Source organism: Cyanistes caeruleus, chromosome 15, assembly GCF_971803275.1.
Source record: "Cyanistes caeruleus chromosome 15, bCyaCae1.hap1.1, whole genome shotgun sequence".
In the NCBI taxonomy this organism is placed as follows: Eukaryota; Metazoa; Chordata; class Aves; order Passeriformes; family Paridae; genus Cyanistes; species Cyanistes caeruleus.
Window position 1 is genome coordinate 11,672,249 of NC_141715.1, and position 17,882 is coordinate 11,690,130.

The following is a 17,882-nucleotide window of genomic DNA, read 5'->3' on the forward strand; positions in this document are numbered from 1 at the left end:
AGAGTGTATACCTGTGGAGGTGAAATATCTTCACAGACACTTTATTTAGGTGAGCACCTGTTTCAGAAGAGCTTTGGTGCCATAACTAGGAGCTTTGCTGTTTGAATTGGGTCTGGTTTCCTATTTCAATGTCCAGAAGTAACCTGCTTATTTGCTTCTTCTAATTAAGAAGAGTTTTAGCTTTAAGTCAAAAAATAAAGAAAACAGCAAAACAGAAAATAATATTACTTGCTTTTAAATTTTTCATATGAAGTGGTTAGAACCTAATTTATCAGAATGTGTAACCATCTTCTTCAATGTGAGAAATTTACAAAATGACTATATTTTTTTTTTCCTCCATATGAAAAAAGAGTGGGTAGAGGGAGATACATATTTTCACAAGTTCCAACACCAGCCAACTGGCTCAGACAAACTGAGGTAAAAGAGGGGTGATGGTGGTAGGTTGAAGAAAACTATTGAGAGAATAGTGAGGATTATATCTAGCGTGATTCTGGGGTATTTGTATAGTTGTGACAGAAAATTAATATGCAAGTCTTGTCAGACTGAATATTGAGTATTCAGTCTGACACACAGTGATATCTTCTTATTTATATAACAGTAATATTTTTAACACAACTGCTGTCAAAAAAGGAGGCTTTAATGCTGATGAAAACCACCAGTGACTGCATAAGCAGAAGAGAAATGTAACAAATACCTTCCGATGTAAATGGCTACCTCAGCTGCATGATGTTTTTTCATGTGATGTCTTAAGCAAAACAGAAAAAGTTGATTACAGCAGCCTTACTTGTTCTCTCTTACATAAAGGGCATAGAGCATGCAATGATATTATCCCTGTCTGAAAACTTATGAAAATGTTTTTCTTTTTAATAAGTGAGGTGATGCAGAGCCCAAATATTTATACAGATTCAAAGAGAAGAAAAATATTTTAAAATCCATTAAACTGCTATCACTGGATAGCATTTCATTATAGGAAATCTCTATCTGCATGTTTCTGGAAGAGGAGAGGTTTTACCAGGAATATTTCTGCCCTTATCTTTTGCTTTTATCCTCTGCTATTGGCAGCTGCCAGATGCAAAATAAATGGCACAAAATACCATTGATTTGACCCAGAGTAAGGACTACATTATGGTTAGTGCAAATTGAAAGCAGGCAATAGAAATTCAGTAAATCATACAAGAATCTTAGTGCAACAGTTGATCACCACTAAAAGAGAAAATCACTATTGTTGAAAACAGATTTTTGTATCTTGAGGATCAGTTCTATTTTTTCAGATCTATTGGAAGGACATTTTCACACATATTCAGTAAAGAACAACACAATGTGTAGGCCTAGCTGTGAAATCTGGCCATTGTGTACGAAACTAAATATTAGTCTTACAAGACAGAACTTTCATCTGTTTGCAGACAGCCAGCAAAACATTAAAGAAATATCATTTTTACCATACCTATACCAACATACACAGATTATTACCAGAAATAAAAGATCAATATATGTAAAAAAGCTATTTAAAATAAATGAAGGATAATAATGATCTTTTGGAAGGAATGGAATGAGAAGTTATTTACTTTTTATGCTTGCATAAGCTCTTTCCAAATGATGCAGGTAGTCATGTATGAAATTGTATTTTTTATTGAATGTCATCTTGGACTTTGATATGAACCCTTGAGATAAAAGGCTACCTTTCTTTCTGAGCTATTTATCTTCTTCAACTTTTTGAATGCTCTATGTTCTGCTGAAAAATACGTCTGGTTCTATACATTGATGAGAAATACACATTGAAGGGTGTACATACCCATATATACATACCCATAATAACCTTCTGTCAGAATTCCTCCCCCAAAAATAGTGGATCATATGAGAAAATGAGTGTTTTCCTTCACTAGTGGCTCAGTGTTATATTGTGTAACACAGATAGCAAGTTCTGGTCATATGAAGCTTTCGTTAATCCATAGCAAGATATCTTCAGATCCAAACAGAGCTCTGCCTGCTGTAACAGACTGAGGATTATCCACTAAATTCCACTTTCATTTAATTCCCTTAGATTATTTTTCAAGAGAGAGAAAAAGAGATAGCAGGAGAAAGAACAAGAAAGAGAACGATTAAGAGCAATTAATCAGATAGTGCTAGAAGGTCTTACTGAACTAATCAATGTGTTAATCAATAAATTATTAAGTGATGAACTTCTGGGACCTGCTGCACCCCACATATGTTTGCTAAAGGTGGAAAAGTGTGTCACCAAAGCAGAATGTGATGTGCCCATGATAATCAGACACAAAGATCAGTTATCTCTTGGACATTTTGTGGACATCCCATGGAAGGGTGGTAGAGTTTGTGCTCTGCTTTTCCTCTCCAAAAACAGGTGAAGACACAAAAGACTTCATATACAAGTTAGCACTAAAAGGCTTCAATCAGGTGGGCATCAGATACTGAAGCAGGCAAAGGAAGGCAGTTTATCAAGGAGTCTACAATGACTTTTTCCCTCTGGTTTCTACTTTTATAGCCATAAGAGCCATTCCTCCAAAATTTAAGCTTTTGAACTGACTCTCTCTGCAGAAAAAAGAATCACCTGACCCCCCCCAAATCAATAACATAAATCTATATGCTCATTCTTATTTTTATGAATGGACAATATTTTCAGGACAGATGTGATACCATGGCCCAAGCAGATAAAGCAGTTTAGTAGTTTAGGCAAACAGAGTACAGTGTAGTTGGAAAGGCAAACAGGGCCACAGTGAATGAAGAATGCCACCAAATAATTGATATATAATTAAAATTACAGCCAGCTTGGCCTTCTTAGATTAATTACTCATAGATAACCCCTTAGAGTTATTTAACTCAAGGAGTAAGGACTTCAGCTCTGAGTCCAGGAATGTTGTACACTTGCTATGAATCAGAGGCAGAACTAAACCTGGTCTGGAAGTCAGTTATGAAGACTGGAACCGTGCATTCTTAATATAATGACAAGAAGCTTGCTATGCTTCAAATAGAAAACAAGTGCAGGGATTGGGAAGATGATTTATCATGTTCAAATTAATGAAGAGTGCATGAAGTGCATACAGCCTGGTGTATGTTTTGGGAGTCAGAGACCAGAGACATTCCACACTTGAAGAACACAAGTGAGAAAGCTGGTAGTGACTTCAGGAAGAGGATGGGGCATGTGACCCATGTAATAATATTTACACTGCCAAGAACTGTCTTAGCTGAACTTGAGTACTGAAAAGACACCTTTTGGCTTCTCTGAATGTAACTTAAATGATGCATTCTGCTCCTCCAGCCTGTGAGGCCTCAGATGTGTTTGAGTATTAAAATCTTGTTCTGTAATGAAGTCACTATTTTCTGGGAAGGTGAGGATTTCAAAGAGGGGAAAGTTACCAGCAGTAAAATACCTGGAGGTCCTTAGAATGCAATTACAAATATTGCTACTCTTTTACTGAAGCCAAATAATTAACCAGTATCATAGACCACATTGTACTGAATAAACTTATTGGATATTTGTATGCTCTTTGGGGCAAGAACAATCAACAATACATTAACAATGACTTTTCTCATTTCATTTACTGGTTTCTAAAGGAAATGCAAAAAAAAAACTCACTAAGCTGCTTTAAAGACTTATAAAATGCACTTAAAATTACTTAAAACCTTAATAAGGCTCTAATGTAGCACATGAGATTAAAGCCATGACAAATCTTTCGGGCCAAATTCCTAAATTCCATGTCCAGGCTCTGAAAGCCATATTTAAGAATCAATGATGGTGAACAACATGGAAACATTCTTCTCTGCACTGGTTATTGTGATCCAGATCCACAGCTCTGCCTCCTTGATGTCAAAAGGTTGTAAATCTAAGGTACTGCTATTTTGTCCAGGTGAGGACAGTGCATCTTTCTTCTCACCACCAATTCCAGGGATGGTTCATTGCTCTAAAATTAAATTAAGCAATTCCAAATTGCCTGCTATTAATATCTAACCACTTTCAACCACTGTTTTACCCACTTAGTGAATAATAACCACATAATAGCCAACCACTTTTACTCTGGTATACCTCTTAATAGGGATTATTTCTATAATGAGTTCCAAAATTTACTATTCTGTCATCCAGAGATTATATGTGTGAAAACAACCCATATATATATATATATATATATACATATTTGATATTAAAAGGGAATAGGAATAATTTTAGCCTTACTGATTTCAAAAAGTGGATTTTATTTTAGGCTTTGAAATAAAATTAATCTTTAGCCAGAAACCAAGAAATTCAGTTCCTATGGTAAAAAGTTCTGAGTTTGTGAAGGCTTGTGGAGAATACTAGAAGGGAAAATTGTTAGCAGCTTTAATTATACAATTTGTTCAGGAAGGAAAAAAAAGAGAAAGAGGAAAGGTGCTATATCTGTGAAATAAATTCTTCTGTTACCATCCCCAAGGCTCTATCTCTCTTCATCTCTCTGTAGTAGATAAGCACAAATGAGATTAAATTTAATGTAACATATATTCAGACTAAAAAATTAGCAACATTTGTTATCTGCAATCATTACCTGCATATGCAATGTACTGAGCTCCTCAATAAAATAGTAATGAAAGGATTTAATGAAAAGCCCAGAAGTTTAATAGTCAAATTACTTCCAATCATAAATAGTGCATATTTTAAATAGGATCTCTCATTTTAGTTAACGAGCAACAATTGCAAACACTTTGTACACAATGTATTTCTTTAACAAAGATGCCATGTCTGCAGTGACACCTTGGAAAACAGGCTGGGGCAGATAAGCTGGGCTTTGGTTTTGCAAGGTTTTAAGTATTCAAGCCTTTATCCAGGAAAACACTTTCATTTGTGTTTAAATGTTTACCAACATGGTTTTCTGCACAAAATCAGAATACTGAGCAGCTGGCAGTACGGAAAGCATAATCCTAGAAAATCTGACAGATATAAGCTAAAAATGCAACATTTGCTAGCAAATGTATTCCATTTATGTCCTCACTTCTAAATTATTTCTTTGGTAATCTGTCCTGGAAAACTGTAAATCTCAGAATAGCACCTGTTTTTAATTAAACAAATTATACTGAGGTGTGTTTGCCAAATTCCCCAGGATCTCAGAAGGATAAATTGCATGCAAAGTTTTACTTCAGTGGCTTCCAGTGGAATTTCTTTTTATCAATACTCCGTCAGTTATTCTGCCTAAGTCTGTAGCTCATAAAAAGCTGCTGGATCTGTGGCCAGGGCAAACTGAAGATGGATTTATCCATGTGGGAGATATGCAACAATTAGTAAAACATCTTCATCCTTAGCTTCTGCTCATCTCCCATTAATTTTAGGTGTCCATCCTCACCTGATGGTCCCATCAGCATCTGCTCAGCTCATGGAAAGACTCTTGTTTTTAGAGTTCCTGATTATGCAGTTTGGGTAAGATCCATAAAGGACCAACAAAAGCTCCTTTTGTTTTTGATCCTATGGATCAAACAAAAACAAAATCTCTGAAGCCTCATGGTGCCTCCTCTGCATCACAGAAAATGGGGTCTGAAATCTTCTGCATTTTGCCTATGAGCCTGAGTTACCATGATGCTTTGTGCAGCAACCCTGAATTCCTTTGTGGACATTGCTTCAATGCTCACAAGAAGTACAATCTCCAGAAATAATATCTCATGTAGCTGGAGCTTAGATCTCTTCTGAGGAGACCCCACAGCTGGCCATGGACCAGTAATGCCAGATGGTAACATCTGCCTGTCCCTGCTTGGTCTTGTATTGATTCACCTTTAAAGCTTCTTGCTGCTGTGTCTGTGGGTGCTCTGCAGAGCTCTGATGGAGCCAGGGAAACCTGATGAGGAACTGGACATTGTGGCCTGAATGGACACAGAGGTTTTCAACTGAAACAGTCTCAGCAGCACATTTAGAGGATCCTTTGACTTAGCCACAGCACAGACTGCAGGAGATGAGGAGACACTGAGAAAAGAAAATCCTCTTATATAATCTCTCAAACTGAAGTAAACATTTTCACCACTGTATGTCTTCTGGACTTTGTATCATTTTCTGTAGCATCTTCAGCACCCTGTTTACCGTTGCTAAACATATTTTGAAACTCTAGTTACATGAGTCTGCCTCCCTTGGACCTTAATATGGTTTCTTCTCTCCAGAAATTTCAGAAATAAATTGGTAATAGTGCTGGATAAACTTGGCTGCCAATGCAGTATTTCAAAATAATGTTTTTGGAATATGTCTATGGTTACATCTGTACTACTTCTGACCCTTGTAGAGAGTTATACACATAAATCAAACCCACTCATAGCTTCTGCTTGTATTTGGTTATTGTTCTTATTCCTTCTCTTTTCCAGTTAGGCATCCAGTTTTCTCTAGCCCTGAATAACACCTACTTATAAAAGAAGTTTCTAGTATCTTTCCCTAAAATTTTTATTCCTTTTACAAGAAAAATAGGAAAAGGAGAGAGAGGAGAAGGAAAAACTTCTCTGACCATAATCAGAGCAATGACAATTTATAAAGTAAAATTCTATAATGCTGACAAGAGTAAAAAAAGATTTGCCAAAATATTTGTAGAGGAAAAAGAGAATTCTGGGAGATATGTTTGTATTTGTATGGAATAGAAATTGCTCCTACTTTCCTGGTGTTTTGACGAGTCACATTCAAATGCAAGGGATGAAAAGATACACTTTGCAGAGACCATTATGCCTAGCCCACTCAAACATCAAAAACTTCAGAGCTAGGTAGAATTTGCATGTTATGCACCTTACATTTTACTTCTTGGAGATTGATAGAAAAAGAAAAAAAGATAAGACACTGAGTGAGCCCATACACAGTTTCTTCTCACTAAAATAATGTTACAGAGACACCCTACCATTTATTAGTTAGGACCTTTAAAGCAATTGACTATTTTTTTCATGAAAAAGGTTCTGATATTCTTGCATATAAAGCTGGATATAGTGAGATAGCTAAATAGAGCTGAATAGTGAGATTTTCTCTTTATGGACTACATATCCAAAGTAAGCTTTTTAGAAAATTTTCAGGACCCCAGTATTTATTTTTGAAATTGTCTCTGGAAAAGTGGGGCGTAAATAGGCAAGTAAGATGTAGCAGCTTTGCATCACAATTTATGTGATGATTTTTGGAAGTACCATGTGTGAACTGCAGCTGCAGCCCAGCAGCACAGCACAGCCACTGCTTTGCCCTGAGCCTGCAGGGCCTCAGGACAAAGGCTTGTCAGGGTCTGAACTCCTCTTGAGCTGCCCACAGCTTCCTTTTACTTGGTTTGGCTGCCACAGCTATTTATCTAATTGACCAGGCATCTATGGCTAATTTATTTGACTTTTTGTATGGTACAACCAGAGTTTTATTTAGACAATAGCAAGAAGCCATGACTCCATGAAGAAGGAGTTACTGACATCACTGTGCAGTGTGGAGCAAGACGAGGCTGCTACAACAGGAGAGGCTTTGAGAAGTGGACTTGGAATATAGAATAGCAGGGTAAAGGCACAGATTCATCTAATCATTGAGGCTGGAAAGGCTTCTAAAATCATTGAGTCCTGTCATTAACCCCATAATTCCATGTTCATTCCTAAACTATGTCCCCAAATGTCAGATCCACATGGCTTGAATACTTCCAGGCTGGTGACTCCAGCTTTTCCCTGGGCAGTCTGTTCCAGTGCCTGACAACCCTTCCAGTGAAGATGGTTTTCCTAACATCCGAACTCCTCTGGTGCAACCTGAGGCTGTTTCCTCCTGTGCCATCCCTTGTTCCCTGGCAGAAGAAACTGACCCCCACGTGGCTCCTGTCAGGGAGATGTAGGGAGTGAGAAGGTCCACCCTAAACCTCCTTTCCTCCAGGTTAAACAGGCATGGGGTGAGCTGAGAATCCCTGCCTGGGTGCATTTTAGAGCAGATGTGCTGGCAGTCCTTACCCAGAAGCTGGCATGCTTACATGTCCCACAGGACTATGGAAACCCTGACATGAAGCCATCCTGACAGTACCTACCACCAAAGAAGGTCCAGCAAAACAAATAATTCCCACAGAGGAACTGCAGAGCACTTGTTGACGATTTCCCTACTCAGCTGACATAGAGACACTAGTTTGCCACTTACATTCTTAATGTATCACACATCTACCCTGTTATCAGAACTAAATTCCACATCCACCCCTGCACAGTCTGTTTTATCAGCATGAGTGCAAACAGCGTCTTGCATGATATAAGTTGGTTTATGTGGGAACACATGGGTTACTATTGGTTACCATGCATTAAAAATGAAGTTAAATCAGAAGCATTGTTTTAAAAAGAAACAACAAAAAAGGTTTAATTTCCACAATTTGCTTACTCTTATTTTGTGAATGAGTTAGCTATATCATGATGTAATTAAAGACATGTATTGAGCAGCTATTTTCTGTTCATTCAGCTCTTTCTTCAGACACATTTCAAAAACATTCCACTGATGATACTTCCATGATCTGAGAGAAGAAACAATTGTTAATACACTTAGAATAGTTTCACATCTATCTATCTATCTTTGACTGGCTCCCTAAACACTGAGGACTTATCTGACCCACTTGCTTTACCAACAGTATATTGCTGGTAAGCACAATGCAAAGTCATTCCCTAAGGAATAGTTAGGGATTGTTTCCTCCTCCATCATGAGATGGTTTAGCATCATACCCAGTTTTCATCAAACACAAGTAATAAGGGACATTTATGTGCTTATTAATGTAAAAATGCACTTAAATGCAGAGAAGATATCACTTGGCTTAGCACAGCAAGTAGGACACTAGTCCTTTAGCTGGGTTAAGCATTCTATGTTCCTGGCTCCTGGCCCAGCACCAGGAACACTTCATTATAGTGCTCTTCTGTGCACTGAGATGTAGAAGATGAGAATGAAAATATTCTGATAGATTTAATTCTAATAAGGATTTATATTCAGCTTAACTTGAATTTATGTTCAGACTAACTTGAATTTATAGCTCATGCTGGTAGACCAATTTTTTTTTTAAAAAAGTATTTTAAATTTTAAAAAAATGCTCAGGAGTGTTACTCAATAAGGAAAACTGCTGACATTTCTAGCACCTCACATGTTTGTTGTTAAACATTGAAATATAGTGATGAGAAGATGACTACATCATGAGTGATTGATTCCAGAAGTGACTTCCTTCTGGGTAGAATTACCATGCAGACAAAATATAGGAAAAAAATGTGCAAGAATTTTGAAAAACCACAAACATGAGTGCCTCATAGGGTATTTCAGAACAAGAACCTATTTTTTCATTTCTCATATGTAATTGAGCAATAGGATTGGGGGTTTTCAGGTAATGTTGTTTAAATAGATGGCTGGAGGGCATCCATGTTTTCTAAATCTTACTCACTGAGAAGATAATTGAAGTTTTTAATTTATAGTGAGATTTTAGAGCAATTGTTTATAACAGCAATGTACATCATTGAGGAAGAGATATAACATGGAATACTAACAGATGACAATTAATTATATGCAATAAAACACAGACAGAAAAAGTGAAGTGAGCTCAAGATAGAACAGACCTAGTCAAATCACATTTCAGTAATGGTTGTTTACTCCTTCTCTTGAGATTTGCAAACTATAGTGGAAATCTGCAGGAGCTGAGTAATAACAACAGGCAAAATTCATGCTCCAAGTGCCTTAGATTTCACATTCAGAGATGCATAGAATTGTTAAAAAAAGAATAAAAAAAGGAGAGAAGGTGATGGGAGAGGAGAGGTAAAAAGAAGAATGTAAAACAAAAAAGAAACCTTCTGAGGTTCACATAATTCCAAGATTAAAACTTTTACACTTAGCTATAGCTAGATACTTTCAAATAAAGCTGAACAAGCTAACCCTATGATAGCTTTTCTCTCTTTTCTGTTTGTTTCTAATTTTTTGCTCACTGCTAACACGAGTGTCCATAACCACAGTGAAAACAGATAAAGAAGTAGATTATATAACCTCCAGTAAATAAAATATAAAGAAATATAGTCATACAAAATTCCAGCTAAAAAAATATAAATTAAATTATATCTTAAGTTATGGAGGCTTATCTGAATCATCTGATCACATCTCAGACTCCTCCAGAGCTCTAGTAACTATAAATGCTGCACTTCAAGCTCAGGCTATTCAAAATGAATGATGCATGCTTGTTTCTATAATTATCTTTCTATTCCTCACTGGCCTAAAGTTTCCTTCATCTCTTTACACTTTGCTATCCTCCCTGGGGGTAACATACAATTCCTCTCCATACCCACGAGTTTTATATTGTGGTGTAATTGAGCTTTGGTTAATAACACAAATCTCTTCTGATAGACCTGGAGATGTATATCCCTCACCAAGTTATTTAACTATATACCTCAATGTTTTCCTGAAGAAACAGATTCTAGACTGGGTGCCACATTTCAGCTTTTGGTTCTTTGCCAGGGCTGCTAACACTGGTCTCTGTTTCTGGTAATTTTTGTGACAACTGGCTGTGAGCCCATTTTGTTGAAACTAGAAATATTTTAAAAGGGACAATAACCCTCATGGTGACTCATGACTTGAATCCAATCAGTAGTGCAATGCAAAAATTGCACTACAATTTTTCAGCACAGTGAACTAGAAAACACCATAAATATTGCAAACCAGAAGTTTTATTGTTAGCACTCTCAATAAATGCACTCCAAAGGGCTTTTTTTAAAAAGTGTTTTCCTGAACTGACAAGAATGAAGCAAAACATAAACCAAGTTAAATTTTTCATTTTAAGCCTTTCTTTATAAACTCTTGCTGTAGTCAAATTCAGCTGATTCTGAAAATATGGAAAATAGATGCTTTAACAGTTGTTACAAAGACTGAAAATTTATTTCATCTTAAGTGCAGTAGTTAATGTGAGTGCATGTCTTGGGCAAGATGTAGAAGGACTGTAAGATAAACCAGTCTGCTGTGATCGACAGTTTTATACACACTAATACAAAACCACCACTGGCATATAATATTTTAGAAGTCTGTGAAGAGATTTAAGAACTGGTCTGCTTTTCTCAAAATGTTTGACAAGCACAAGTGAGGGTGCTGGGAGTTGCTGAATAATATTCTTACAGGAAAGTTTGTAAAATCCACAGCACAGTCCATTGGTGCTGTGTTTCCAGGTATCATCTCTTCAGGGGAACAGAGTGTAAATGGTCACAGGAATCCAGGCAGCCTCTAAATCTCAAGGCAGGCACAGCTTTCAGAAATGACTGATTGCTGGCAATTTGGGGCCTTCATGTTCAGTAAAGATGACTGAGAAGTCATTGCTGGGAGCATTCATTTGTGCTCCTCTACTAATTTCTGGCTCTTAAAAATACATTTTGAGACTTGTGTGCTCAGTCCAATAATCTGTTTCAGCTGTACCTATTTCTTTATGACAACTGTAATATTCTTTTTAATAATTATTTTCATTTGTGCTTCAGTCCCTTTGTGACTTAGACATGAGAGAAAAATTTAGCTTTGCTTTGTTTTAAATAATCATTTCATGCCAAGATTTTAACTACATTGCCTAATTTGAGTAGTACATGGAATGATAGCTGCAGCAGAAGCAGTGCTATAGTTTCATCCAGAATCGTAGCTGCAGCAGCACCCCAACTCTAGGTGAAGGTAGTACCAGACAGTTTCTCAGTGATTCCTTAGTCCAAATTTTTCAACTTAATTATCTGTTACGGAACTTCTGATAACTGATTGGATCTTCTCTCTAAGAAAAGCCTCTGAGTTTCCATCTTTGATGTGGGAAATGATTTGGGAAGAGACTAATCTTTGCATTACATGATTTGCAGTCCAAATAAAATCAGAGGTTGGGTATTTGTGATGAACATTTAGTAGTAAAAGAGAAAATAAGTGCCATTTTTATGGCAAGAACAGAAACTCAGTCCTGTGCATAGCCGTGGGATTTAAACACAGATGTACAGAACAGAAACACAAACACAAACAGGACAAGAGAATCTGTGGCACAGCTTTGTGAAAACATTCTCTGCTTCAGTCAAGATACCTTTACTTAAAATGTGAGTCAACAAGGGAGAATTTAGACACTTAGATTTCCAGAGATGCTGTATTCTCTTCCACATCTGCTATCTCCACATACTCACACGTCACATCTGCATCCAGCATCTCTGTATCCACAGAGAGAACCTGGAATACATCTTTCCTTCCCACTGACCATATTATCACCATGAATAATGTATGACCCATAGATCAGGGTAATTTTTTATGCACATCAGAGAATGAATCGAACTTGACTCTTCATTAAATTAAACAGTGCTAGTTAAACAGGTGAGCTGGCAAGCCTTGTTTCAGTTCTTCCCTGACAGGTAGAAAACATTGGTGCTTTCAACGGAAAACTCAATTTATATTCAAGTTGTTTATTAAATCTTTGCTGAAAGCTCCATAGCTTACTTTGCATAGAAGATGAAATTGCCCAGATTTTTTGATAAATAAGCTTAAGTTTTTAAATTAGATTTAAATTATTCAGTAATTAGCTATTCAGTACTGCTACAGGTAGGTCTTTCTCTTTAGGTGCTTAGTGGCTACTCTGATTCTGCATGTAAACAACAATTTAATATTAGCAATAAACTCTTAGGTGAAGTTTCACAACAAAATTCTTGGTAATAGTTAAAATTAATTTTGTATATTCAGAAAAATTAGAGGACAGAGCCACAGCAGAAACAAACTGGCCTAACTTATTTAAAGTCACTGGAACTACAGAGATTTTGATGAGTTAATATATGACCTCATATTGGAAGGCTGAAAGACTGACCAGCCATGGAAGGTTTTTTTATTGGCCAGAACAGAGTATCCTTTCCTTTCTACTTCTAATAACAAGTTGTGAAAATCATGTTCTTCTGCATTAGGAAATAATACCTTATTTCAAAGGGATATCATTTGTGAGTTATTGCTCACTATTAAATAAGATGTGCTCAATCTGTCCCCCAGTTTAGACTGTAAAATTATTGCTGTTGTCTGTGATATTAAATAATGCATGGCCTATCTCTACCAACACATGGTAGTGTCTTTCCAAGAAGCATTGCATATGATTCTCCTGGAAATCATATTAGAATGTCTCTGATATAGAGATGACAGCAGAGACCATCCAAAGTTATAGTGTTCACTTTATGATAGCAATTAACTAAAACAAAGTAGTTTTGAAATGAGTAACCTATGCTTGATATTTTTCAACTGAAGAATTTAAGACACAAGGCTTGAAAGCATAATAATGTAAGAAAATTATATACCATTAATATAATTATTTGTTAAGTTTTACTAAAGTGTGGATTATTTTTACATAGGCATCAAACTTACATCATGGGAAATGAAAGCACAAAAGAGATCATGCTGAATCTATTAAAAACTAAAAAATAAAAAAAGATTCCCAAACCATAATGTGGACTTCTGTGACTTTGGGTTGCTAAGAGAATGGTGTATCAGCACATTAATGAAACATTTAAGTAATGGGTTTGACCATGTCTTCTGAAGAAGGATCAATAAAGAAGATGGAAAAAATTGTTTTCCTAATGCATCAGTGATTTCCCAGCAGAGATATAGTTTTCTACAATTTTAATGTAGAAATAATGCCTTTAGTGCTAAGGGGCCCATAAAGAAGGCTATAACAATGAAGTGAGCATCATTTCATTAATCCTTTTTCCCTTGGCTGGTGACCCCAGCTCTACCTGCAGTAGGTACCTCTGCCCACAGGGATTACACTTGCACCAAGAATGATTAAATGTTTCCCAGAGAGCATTGCAAAGAAATGTGTGGATCAAACACCCTGGCAAAGATCTGAAGAATAAGTTCCTGAACATTTAGTTTGCATCAGCCTCAGTTTGTTACTAAAGGTACTCCTCACCAATGAGCACTCAAAAGAGCTATATGAATATTATAAATGGAGTAACAACTTCAATGCAGGATTAGGATTAGGTGTTTGTTTTAGAAAGGAACATAAAAAACATTTGTTCAACCCTGTTTAGCCTCTGACATAGTAAAAATCTTATTGGCAGAATGAGGTTTTTATGTAATTGTAGAGTGAAATACCATTTTATAGATCTTTGCATATATTATTAAGAAAATCAGATCTAAATTAATGCTTATTAGCACCAGTTATTTCTGCCCTCTTCCTGCTTTGTGAAGATGTATTTCAAGTAATTTGAGACAAAGAGCCTCCTGAATGTTAAACATTTGTGGTTACACATACATAAATCTATATTTGTAAATGATTACCATCAGAGCTACCACATGCAGACTCAGCTGCAAACTGAAAAGGGACTGGGCCAGATGACCTCCAAAAGTGCCTTCTAACTTTAATTACTCTATGGCTTGAAGTTTCAAGCTTGGGTTCTGACCCTCTTAAGTAATCTCTTTTCCAAATAGGGAAATGTATGTATTTAAGGATTTATGTAAAGCAGTGTTGCAGACATCTTGCAGTGGCATTGATATCACAGTGGGAATATCTCAAATGGTGAGATTTTGTATCAGTGTCTGAAAGATGAACCTTCAAAAAAGTATAATTTAATCTCCAAATAGGTAAATATGTGTTTCTTTTCATATCTATATTACTAGATTTGAAAATTTCTAGCTGTCAGAATAATAAAAATAGATTTTAATACGCATTTGGGTATAATCTAGGCTTTAACAAATTTGGGTTGGACTTTAAAAGCACGTGCAAAATTTCAGCCATATAATCAGAAGGACTGATCTCAAAGTCTTAAGGAGATGAAAAGGGCTTTGTCATTATAATTTTCATTGTATTAATGGTATTGCATGGCTAAAGCTCTGCTTATTTGGATAGAGAAGCACCTCTGATTTTTCTGGCTGGAATGCAGGCTTACACAGAAAATTGGATAGCCATGCTAGCTTATGATCCTTGTGGAATTCTTATAAAACTGGAATTCATAGCATTTTCCCCCAGCTGCACAGGCTGTGTTCTCTCTCCTCTGTCTCCCAATAATTTCATAAAGCATTTGCTGGTTTTGGAGATGTGGAGTGCCCAAATGGCTGGAGATGAGAGATGCACAAACAGCTATTTCTGACATACAAATACTTTCCAATAAGGAATGGAAGTTTCAGTTACTTTGAGCTGCTGTTCAGTAACGTTGTTCTAGATCTAAGAAAACTTCTAGACAAATGTATTTCTGATCTTGCACTGTCTAGTAGGTCAGACTCTGCTAATTAGCTGGTTTGAGTTTTGAATGAGAAGCTTTCTCATTGCACTGATATTCAGCAACATGTTGCCTTTGTGAAATGATGCATTTGATTTATTTTTCTTTTCCATTCAGAAAAAGATATTGTTTTCAGAGAATGGTTATTTAATTGGTTATAAAACAGGAATAAGGTTTTTTATAAATGAAGTTATTTTTCTTCATTCATTTTGCATAGTTTGAAAACATATAATCTAGTGCCTTCTGTTTGCAAAGAGTTTATTTAGAAGTATTTCCTTTCCTCCAGGAGAGAGAATTTAGCTTCAATTATGTTTCTTTGAATTACAATTAGATCTTTGAACTCCAGACAACTGAATAAAAAAACATCAAACTCCCAATTTAATTAAATTGGCCTGTTTTCCAGTACCAGCAGAATACTATGGACCATATTGCCAATTGAAACTTTGCTTTTGATTCCTAATAAAACACTACAGGTCCAGGCTCGTGCAGCCAGAATGAAGAGGTTGGGTTGGCAGTTCTTGGCTGGGGAAGCTGAAGCTCCCTGTGGTTGGAGCAGGGCAGATGAGGTGGTGCCTGGAGGCTGCAGGCAGTGGCTGCTGTCCAGCACACCTAACAAAGGTGTAGATCACATTCATTAGCAGCTTCCAAGCTCATCTCAGAGCAAGACCAGCTCTGTATCTGTTCTACACAATCCTAGCTGCTACTGCCCTGTGCAATCTTGGGGTGCTTCAAATGTCCCCGTGCCTTCAGCACCTCCTGGGAAGCAATGTCCTACACTGAGAGGCAAAAAGAGCTGCAGCTATTTCCTGTTAGGCTGTGCCCAGGGGAAGAGAGAACCCAAAGCCTCTTTCCTCCTGAGATTGTATCTGTGCAGTTGGCTTACAGCTCCTAAACACCCAGTACAGGAAAGCCTTTGTGCCCTGCACTCTGAGAAGGTACAAGCTGGATGCAGAGGAAAGCACCATAGGGACGAGGGGGCACAGCCTCAGCTGAGTGAAGATCACCATTAGTGCTCTCAGGCTCTGGGACAAGTCATCCCTTCACTACTGCACCCATGACCGTGACCAACTGGGTCTCTTGCAATTTGTGTGCCATGCAGGAGATCCAGCCCACACGAGAATTTGCTTCTCTGTGCTCTTTCCTGCTCCTTTTCAGGTTCTGGTTGAAACTGGAAAATAATTAATTTTTCTGCTTTTCACCCATGTGCATCCAAACTCTATGCACTGGCTGAACACATTTGTAGTATCATTAGGATTTTCCATATCTAGCCAGCAGCTTTCAAACTTTGTCACAGAAGCAGGGCAGGAAAGAAGGGCATTGGCATATTATGCAAAAAACCCTACAGCTGCCTAGCACTGTTCAGCTGATTACCATTAACATTCTGAAATGCAAGTATCTGATTATGTCATATTCTAAAGTAGTTTCAATGTTCTCCTCTAGAACTGGAGGCACTGATTTTGAGAAAACAAAACATCCATTAAGACTAGTCTACACATTCTGGCTCTGAACGTGCTTTTTTTTACTGTGCTGAGCAGGTTGAATTAGACCTGCTGTCATATTTCTGAGTAGCAGAAGAACACCAGCAGATAGACTTTTATCCTCTGTGGGTTCTGGTTAGCAAAAGTGAAAAGGAAAACCTTTGGCAAGAATCTGTGCTCAACTTTCCAAATGCCCAATAAAGTCATGTTCATGAGAGTGGAGAAAAGGTGCATGAGAAGTCTGTATGAATAAATCTAATTATTTGTCTCGTCAGTAATGTGTTTCACCAAATCATTCTGTCCAATAGAAGTAAAGCAACCAGAATGTGTACATAATAAGTGATATTTTTGTGGAGAGTTGCATAAGCTAAGAGACAGATTTGTTTCATAACAGGTCCCACCTGAGCCAATGAGAGAAAAAATAGCCATGACAAAGGTGATAAGCATTGATGTTCCTCTGAACAGACAGAATGTGATCTCAACTGTACTAAAAGAAAATGCTGATAAAGTGAAGTGTAACCTCAGCTGTTATTTGGCATCTGTACTGGGAGTCTAATTTTGAAAATGGGAAATTTTTAAAATGTTTTTACTGTATTATTAAAATCTAAAATGTGTGTGTGTTGCCCTCCAAGGAAGTTCCCTCCAAATTTGTATTTTTCAAGGCTTTTATTTTCTTCATTTTTGTTTCTTTAATAGTTCCACCCAAAAGGGAGATGATGATTATGAAGATTACACTTCAAATAAGACTTGGGTTTTGACTCCCAAAGTCCATGAGAGTGATGTGACTCTTATTTTAAATGGCTTGCTGGAAGGATACGACAACAAATTGAGACCTGACATAGGAGGTACGTTGGTTTTGTTTTTAGACAACTTTTGATTAAACAGTGGAGAGAAAGAATTTTCATGTCATATTATGCTACTCAGGAAGCAGAATACATTCAAAGTAGTGATGAGAATAAAATGCAACGCAGAAAAACATCAGAAGCATGTAAAATAGTCACGGTTTTGGAAGCTGACATAAATTAAGATTGCTGAATCTATCCTAAGACATCTAATAAGAGAGTTATAATTTGCTGAATCAAGCAGCTTGTGATGATTTACCTGCATAGAATGTTCAAAAATTAACTTCTGGGGAATGATAAAGCAAGTTTTTCTCTTCTGTTTTGTACCTGAGAGATGTTGTTAGAGAATCACAAATAATACCTTGGAAAGAAAGTCCAAAAAGAGGCTAATACAGCCTAATCCTTGTATGATGTGAGG

General features: G+C 36.8%; 1 protein-coding gene across 2 annotated transcripts in view; it reads left to right on the forward strand.

Annotated features, from left to right (window-relative positions):
• The window catches only part of GABRG2 (gamma-aminobutyric acid type A receptor subunit gamma2), a 62,454-nt gene that overhangs the window by 7,088 nt on the left and 37,484 nt on the right, over positions 1 to 17,882 (forward strand). For both annotated transcript variants that reach the window (XM_086851642.1, XM_086851641.1), the window contains exon 2: positions 17,319 to 17,467. In XM_086851642.1, the coding sequence (XP_086707768.1) occupies positions 17,319 to 17,467 (149 nt within the window). The remainder of the gene's footprint in view (positions 1 to 17,318; positions 17,468 to 17,882) is intronic.